The sequence below is a fragment of the Coregonus lavaretus genome (genome assembly GCF_964263955.1).
Source record: "Coregonus lavaretus genome assembly, chromosome: 32".
Classification (NCBI taxonomy): Eukaryota; Metazoa; Chordata; class Actinopteri; order Salmoniformes; family Salmonidae; genus Coregonus; species Coregonus lavaretus.
The window spans coordinates 19,438,457-19,447,602 of record NC_140019.1 but is presented as its reverse complement, the minus strand read 5'-3'; the positions used below and the strand labels follow the sequence as shown (position 1 = coordinate 19,447,602).

Here is a 9,146-nt window from a genome sequence, read left to right as displayed (position 1 = left end):
CAGCCAAATGAGTTTAATCTCCAAGTCACATGAGGGAATAAGACTGTAATCTACATATTTTAAATGTAAAACCTGAAGATAGGAAATTATGTCATCAAGAGGTAATTCAGTCACACTTACCAAACACTTACCCATAGTATCAAAACAATTGAACTGTACCGTTCAAGTACAGTAGAGTTATAGGGTTATAGTGGATGTTTAAGCACATCAATCCCATGGTACCCCTGTTATCAATCCCATGGTACCCCTGTTATCAATCCCATGGTACCCCTGTTATCAATCCCATGGTACCCCTGTTATCAATCCCATGGTACCCCTGTTATCAATCCCATGGTACCCCTGTCATTCAACACCATTTTAGATGCGTGTCAATTATACTATTTGTATTCTATGGTTATGTACATATTAATACAACTATTATAAATAATTGCTTTGATTGCACTGGGTCTTTAAGTTTGTCCACCGTAAACAAACTAATATCTCCAGAGATTAGTTACATTAAGCTCTTCTATTCCAATACCAAACATAACAATACATGCAAATATGTCCTGTTTAAATTGTGGTCAAAATGCATTAACTGAGAATGAACCTGCTTAAGTGCATCACCATTCATCGCTCATTGTTTCTTGAATCGACATTGTAATGTTGCTCAGCAGACCATTAAGTCAAACGGGGGGCTTTTGTCTTAGCTAGAATGCACTGAGTGACATTTGTTTGTTCTATACCTCTAGGCCTCCTTATATCTATGCAGCCAGGGCCTCCTTTATCGACTAGCTTGCCTTATTGGTCCCATTTATTCCATGCTGCATGGCGGATTAGAGTCATTGAATGAAACCAACAGTTATCTATACAGGCCCGCATATGACATAAAGGCATTGTGGGAGTTAATATGCAATTATGAAGAAACCCATTTCCCTGCTATTCAATAAAGGAACAAAAGAGGACTGCGTACTATTTTGTTAATGCAGTGGATGACAACAAAAACGCATAAACAGAAGCTTTGCTTTATGGAAATGTTTCCCATTAACCCTTTGCTATACCCCTGTGTCTGTTCTGAATCTCTCTGAGGAACAAAGGAATCAAACCAAAATTGTATTCAGAGGAAAGTCATGGTCAAGTAAAAGCCATTGCAGAGTTGGGGGGTTGGAAGGTAGACTGCTCTGAAACATAATTTTGAATACATTTTGGCGGTTCAAAATTTGTTAAAACGCTCTAAGCTATCTGTCAAGTGAAATCCAAATTACATTTGCTGAATATGCCCTCATTTGCATAAGTAAAAACAGCAGTCTAATGGATATTAATGATAAGACACAACCAGGGTTATCTGCTGGTCGGAGTCTGTCACAAACCAAGAAAACATACTGTAGCTACGGGCTCATACACTGGCCAGGTGCACATAGTGAGGACATTTTCATAAGAAATGAGTCAGCATTCATCATCATTACGAGGATCAATATGACAAATAGATGTTTGTAGCTGTTCCTGAAAACCCATTAGACATCATTACAGTGATCAATAAGTAGCTATATGCTGTATTATGCAACCCAGTCTCATGAGCTTAATGTATACTGTATGTGAATAACCAGCTACATAGAAAATGCTGTTCAGTGAGGCCTGATGTTGGTGACCAGGTGTAAACACTATTTTTAGATCATGATTTCTATGAGGAGAAAGCTCCATCAGATAAGGGAGACCATTCCCTTCCTCAGAGATAGAGTACACCTGAAAACTACATTATGAGCACCAAACTTAAAGAAATTGCTATTTATTGAGGCTACTAGCAAGATTATTTATGTCAGCCAGAAGAGATGAATAAATATGCGTTTCACATTTCACTCTCTACAGCGTGCCATGTGCTCTGCATCACAATACCAATCATCTATACAAACGATCATCTAAGACTGTCAGATAAAACAGGCATATTTATTATCCTACACAGTACATCCATAAAGATTGACTGTACATCTGCAGGCTTGGTTTTACCCCAGTTTTCCATTTTCATTTGGGTTTTGTAATGTGATATGCTTAATTCAAACAAATGCCAATAGAAAAAAGAATACATTACTACACAATTTCCATTACATTTTGGAGACTCAGCAGATGCTCTTACCAGAACAACTTACACCAACAACAGATTTGGTAGAGCATTATACATCATTTTCCAAATGGAATCTGGGAATCACAGGAAGATTGTTGCAAAAGGTCTTATGAATCATGCATTACCATATTTCCAACTTCTGCAAGAGGCATGTACAGATTGATTTACATTGCATAATTAATCTCCAGCATAATCAATGGGAGTTTTGAAATGTATATCCACATCGGTAATGGGGGAAATGCTCACACTTGCACTACTGGGCAAAACAATACTTTTTTATTGCAAAGCAAATGCGTTACTGGGTCCCCAAATGCTTGTATGATGAGCTCTTATTCAGTTTGACTACCTAATCAATTTACAGCCACAGCCCCCATACTAGTGCCATAGATCATTTAGTTGCATCCTTGTCTGATAGGCCCATGCTACCTCAACGCAGCCAGATAATTTTTATTTTTTAATTACTTTTTATTTATTTATTTTTTATTTTATTTTTTTCGGGGGGAATGGATCAGCTTAATATTGCAGATAGATTGTATCTTCTATCAATGTAATTGTCTGCATCACTTCCAATCCCCCATGTTTTTTTTTTTTTTTTTTTATATACATATATATACTCCCCTTTATTACTTTTCAACCCCACCATCCTTTCCCAACTTGGAGTAAATTAGTGAACAACAATGCCCAGGCCTCTACTTCCGGTCTATACTTACTATCTACACCTTATGGACAGAGTTAATTTTACAATAATTCTATTATATATATATATATATATCTTTATTGCTCCTGAACTACTTCTACTCTCAACCTCTCCGATCATTTTCATGATGTCCATCCGGTTTGCTTCTATATGCCATAGTTTTCTAACTGTGCTCTTTCCCAAAAGCTCCCAACATACAACCTATATACTTATTATGGACACAGCCAGATAATTTGCTTAATGTAAATTAATGAGTATTACTCCTTCTCAGTCACAACAACATGAAGTAATAATGACCCATGGACATTTTAGTTCCACTGTGGAGATGCAGAAACACAAGTATCCAATAGAGCCATATGCTGTAGGGTTCATATGCTGTAGGGTAGGCTTTATATTGCACTGGAAAAATAGTCAAGGATAATATACATTATTTATGCTTAATGGGTAAAAGTATAGGGGTTAGATCCTCCGAGATCAATACCTTCCTCTCTTATGTGAGACTTGGAAAAACTGCCTATGAAAACATTTCTACTTAATATTAGTTCCTCTTTTATTACTTTGCAGCTCAGTCAACAGCAAGCTATGGAGTTCTAATGAATTCCCTTGAAATAGATGTAATCCTCCCGATTGGATGCGTTTCAACAACCTCCCCTCCACTTTTAATTAGAACTGCAGTCACTCATTTGCTATCATTGTTTAAAGAGTCCTGCTCTCGAATTCCAAACTCAGGTAATTAATCATGGAGAAGGCAGGCAGCAGTTACAGTAGATTACAGAATGGCACTCTGAGTTGCCTGATTGCGTAAAGATTCCTATATTGTGTTTATTTTACTGTAACGTGTATGAGATGTTTACATGCACTTTAAAGTTAAGTTTGATGTGATAGTTATACGACTTTTCTATTGATAGAGCAACAACAAAACACTATTTTTTAGGCTTACGTGATATGCACAATACGTTTAACCATTGCTGGGGCTTTGCTCATGTCATGGCCCAGTCAACGAAAATGGAAACTTATTTTCATAAGTACGATATGTTCTATCCATCATAGGTTTCTTGCAGTAAACAAAGAACCATCAAAGCTCCTTGGGTGGATTCTTGGGATTATGGGGTTATTATTGCATTGCATGGTAGCTTGATGATGTCATCCTAATTAGGCTCCACTGGGCTCACACAGTCTCCCAGTGGCAGAGGAGTGAAATGACATGTTGCTGTTATTGTAAACAATGGAATGAGGATTCCACAATAGAATACTATCCTGATAATAGACCTGTGAGAGCACTAGCCTGCATCCAATACCCTCTGCCTATATATTCCATTATACCCTGTCTTCCATGACACTTTCACACTGTTCCCCTCATGCACTTTCCAATTTACACCTGTACCGGTGTTCCATATTTTTCTATCCATAAAATGCAGTCATAAGGAAGCATGAGTTTCTATTCTGAGACTTTTATGTCTTGCGGATCCATCATTTTCCCTATATTCCCCTCTCTATATGCTCCTGTCTCCCCATCCTCCGCTCTTTGTTCCTTGAATGGAGTCACATATGCAGACGAGGGCTATGCCACTGTATAAATGTGAGAATATTTTATCTGCGATCATTAGGGCTCTGTACTCAGGGCGGGGGATTGGAGAGAGTGGCTTAAAGGGCAACACAGTTTGCCTTCATTCAGCCCTCAGCTTGTAGAACAATGTGGCTTGATGGAGGAGGTTTTTCGCACAGTGCCAAAGCCACAGAAGGAACACTCTAAAAAGGGGAATACCAAAGTAAATCTACTGACAAACTATGACAAGCCCTGTAATTCTGCAGGATAACCTACGATACCACCACTACCCCTCCAAAATACACTGTAGGCCTACTACATGGGGATAATCATGATATTAGTGACGAATATGTAGTATTGAATTGTAATAGTTTGCTGTGGGGAACAATTTGATTAGTGGTGAGTTTTACAGTGCCTCATAGTCACTGCCTCCATCCAGTGAAAGTTCAAATTGGCTACAAGCTATTATTGAAGACATAGTAAGGATGTAAGTCTACATATGACAAAAAAAGGATATGGCATTAGGCTACTATTGTTACCATAGTATCCAAATACTCAGTGATATGACAAGAGTCAGGTGGAAGTGTTGTGTCACTGTGGTGGAGAGGGTGTTCTAGGAACAAAGGGCTTTTATGCATGCATGGTCTTGAAAGGGTTAAGGTGTGCACCAGAAATGCTCACAAACATGTGTATGCAAGCTATTTTAGTAGGGTTTGACATCACAATGAACTCCCTATCTCGAATGTAGGCTATACTAACAAGTCATAAAGCTACGCGTGTAGCTCTGAACACATTTTTAACGGTGCGTAATGCAACCGTTAAAAAAGTGTGTATATATTGCTGTGTAGGCTATGTGATTATGATATGAGGTTGTTTTCCAACTTGTAAACCACCATATCGGATTGGTTTCCCGCTTTCCAAAACTACCCTTGCAGAGAAAGAGTGCGCTGCAACCTGATCATAAACTTGGTTTAAGAAGAGAGCCCCGCCCTCCTTTCAGCTTTCCCGTCTCCTTATAACCAGCAAGCCTGCTGTACAAGCGCTTATACACACGAAGAACACTGGAGCAGTCCAGTTCACCAACCACACTGGAAACGAACTCTGGCTGTAAACCTGGAGGATTACATTGGTGCTTTTGCATAGAAAGGAGAAGAACAATCATGGATTTTCTCAATCATAACTATTTGAGTGCACGCAACCCATATGACTATACCTTCAATTTTTGGAACGACTATCTGGGTCTGTCGACGTTGGTCACGAAGAATAACAAGCACATGATGCCCCAAAACCCAAACTCCATCACCGAGTCCCTGAAAGCAACCCTGGGTTTGGATGACTCCCCAGAATGTGCGTGCGTAATCTCGGGCAGTAGTGGAGGAGGACACTTGGACTGCTGTTGTCCATCCACGAGCCCTCCGCCTACCTCCATCCTGGACTTGAAGGAGCGCTTTTCAATTCTCAGTCCATTCCAAAACCAAATCGGTGGCATCCCACTACAAGACCGGGACTTGGGCTTCGGGGGAAGCTTCGCAGGATTTGACCTGTTCGGAGTGGAGAGGAAGATGCGGAAGCCAACGTCGAGGAATAAACAGGAGCCCAAAATCTGCGTCTTCTGCAGGAATAACGGTGCTCCGGAGGAGGTGTATGGCTCCCACGTTCTGAAGACACCGGACGGGAGGGTGGTGTGCCCCATTCTTCGGGCTTATACATGCCCTCTTTGCAGTGCCAATGGTGACAATGCGCACACAATTAAGTACTGCCCACTCTCCAAAGATCAACCAACCCAGCGACCATTAAAGGGAGGGAGGGCAGTGGGTGGTAAGCGAATGAAAATATTCTAGAAATAGATTTTTACACAAGTAAAGAAACTAAATTGAATTGCACTGAACAATTTTCAGATGACTGTTTCGATTGCGGCTATAGCATATCCCAGTCCTCATGGCTAAGGCTACATTATTTCGTAAAGGAATAAAACAATATATTGATTTTATTATTTTTTCCAAAATCTCTTATATTTTTATAGTTGCTTTATTCACATAGATGTTTTTATTCGTTATACATTGAATTTATTTTCTTCTTATAGTGTGTAGCTATTTGAGTATTGATTTAAATTCACCTATATTCATAATCACAATGTGTGAATAAATGCTAAGTGTTTTGTGGGGTACATGGATTTATGAGGGCGTGAGAAGGTTGTGATTGTCATGTTACCAGTACTTTTTACTGTAAGCGTAGCTATTTCTTTTGTCTTTGAAAACCAAAGTTATGTTTGCCATTAAACAAGGGTAAGAATGTTCATGAATAAAAATGTTTCCATTCAAGATGTCTGTAAAACAAAGTATGGCACTTTGAGGCCCATTCCTCTGTCTGCTCCTACACAACACAGTTTCAAACTTGCTCTGAAGTTGACATTTAATATCTGTAGCATAAAAAAAAAAAACAAGACAATGACTTCTCTGTTATAGCCTGGTGTTTTCTGGGTAACTTCATAATCAATAGTAGCCAAGCCAAATGACTTTCACCTCCCATGTCACACAGACAGTTGATTTCATCACCCAGACTTATGAATAATCATTTCCCAAATACGATACACCCTTGATGTTTACATTCCCATGAGAGGGTAACACACTGGATATAATTGCTTGTAGGCATTTCTTTTCAATGCAGTTTTTATCAACAATTACCCCAAAAAGTCCTCAATAGAGGACTGCACTGGGAGGCAAGGAGTGCTCTGCAATAGTGTCAGGAGGACAATTGACTTTGAGAAAATTGTGGGATAGTGCAAATGAATGTTATTAAACAAGCCTTTCTAAAAACAATGTATTAGGCCCCTTTTGCATTATTTCCAGGAATAAATCCAAAAAGATGCAAATTTATTGTGAATGTAAGATGGAAAGTTGTCACTTGCGGGACTGCACATTTCTGACAGTTATGTTAACCAAAGGATTATACAATTTTATTGAAGTGAAATGAGGAAGAGAGATTTGCTGTATTGTATATAAAGTTGAGTTACGTTTATTCAGTATTTTAACATTTCAAGTGACTTCAGAGGGTACTACCTCAACAGGATTTTGTACTTACATGTAAAATGTCAACAGCAGTTTATTAATATAGTGCTGCCATTTATAATAAGGGTTTAAATAGTATTTTTGATCTTTGTATAACGTCATTGTATTTTCTTTTGCTGCATTTAAACATGACAAAAGTGTATTTCCAATAAGCTCTACTCATTCTTCACCAAAACCTGATTGTCTGTACATAGTGTTATCCCTACTTAAACAGTTTGTTTGTTCAATGTTACATTCTTGGGGGTGTTTGCAAGAGAATGGAATATATTGAAAACAGTTGACATTTTGCCACTTGTAACAGAGGTTTTTGATTAAATGAAATTAGAAAAAATAAACACTGTTGATCTTTGTTATTTATTTTACCACAATTTCCCTGTATGCTGCCTGTGCAGAATAATACTATATGAATTCGTTAGTCCCTGTATGCTGCCTGTTCAGAATAATACGATATGAATTCGTTAGTCCCTGTATGCTGCCTGTTCAGAATAATACGATATGAATTAATTACATAAATAAATAGCTTATCAAATATTATAACTGATGCCTTGATGTTATTGATCGACTTGATAGACACAGACCTCGTTCACCAGTTTACATGAACAGTATCTCATTGCCATTGTTAGATATTAAATGTAGGCTAGACCATACCATTAAAGATTGCACATAAATTATAATTCTTGGCCCTATCTGTCATTGGCTCCGCCTACAGAACATGAAAGTCCATACTTCAACAGATGGAGGGAGTGGTCTTCCTACACTCTAGAAGTCAAAGTCTCTCTGCATGAGAGCCACCTCAGCTGGACAAACCAAGCCCCATGGTTGTTCCAAACACTTGCCCGTTGTTTATGAAGGCTGCCCACTCTGGAATGTCTAGGCTTGTGTGCCTCCCCATTCAACACAGATCATGTTTGCACTGAAGTCTATTGAATAATAGCCCCCTCTCCTAGCCTCTCTGTCTCCTATCTCTGGAATGGCAGCAGCCAGCAGCCCATAACTTCTGCACCTCTTTTGAGAAAGGGGGATTCAGACAGACTGTATACACTAAGCACTCAGGTGCTGTGTTGAGGCCTTGGGCACAGCCATCCACACCTCTCAGCCCTCTCCTCTTCATCTCTCCCTCCCTCTCATTCTCCAGCTGGGGCCCTGCATTAAAAATGGATGGATACTAAGTGCAACAGGGATTTATCTCTCAGAGAACACTGGTGGGGAAAAGACTGGAGGGGAAAATTTCAGACAAACATGGCTGCCATACCAGGGCCTATTCTCATGCTGCCCCACCACATTAGCTGTGCTGCCAACAGGATTTGAGTAATCTAGTTAGTTCCACCATTTATGGGATGAATATCTAACATGATTTTATGATGGGAAATGGCTGCCTGTCAATATCATACTGTAAGCCTGTATTATGCAGATAATAGTCTTTGTACAAAGCATGAGGAGGAATGACAGTATATGGATTGGGTTCATATTATGGCTGTATGTGTTATGTAATGATGCCAAACAGTAAACAAATAATTATTATTAGTACCATAATTTGGCACTTATACTACAGGCCTACTGTAAAGACTCCCCAGTCAGTAGAGGCCATCCACTAGTTTTATGAGGGAATAACATGAATGAAAAGTAAATTATGAATCTCTAGGATGTGTATACTGGGTTGTTATTGTAGAGAAGACCTCTAATTATGTAACACTATGCTCATATATAAAATGTCCTCACAAATCTCCCATTGACATC

The 9,146-nt window shown here is 39.0% G+C and overlaps 1 protein-coding gene across 1 annotated transcript; it reads left to right on the top strand.

The window, feature by feature from the left end:
• Positions 1 to 5,391: 5,391 nt before the first annotated feature.
• LOC311107985 (nanos homolog 1-like) lies at positions 5,392 to 7,754 on the top strand. Its single transcript, XM_084150618.1, has one exon. The coding sequence runs from the start codon at positions 5,502 to 5,504 to the stop codon at positions 6,180 to 6,182; it is 681 nt and encodes a 226-aa protein (XP_084006744.1). The 5' UTR covers positions 5,392 to 5,501; the 3' UTR covers positions 6,183 to 7,754.
• The last annotated feature ends 1,392 nt before the right edge of the window (positions 7,755 to 9,146 follow it).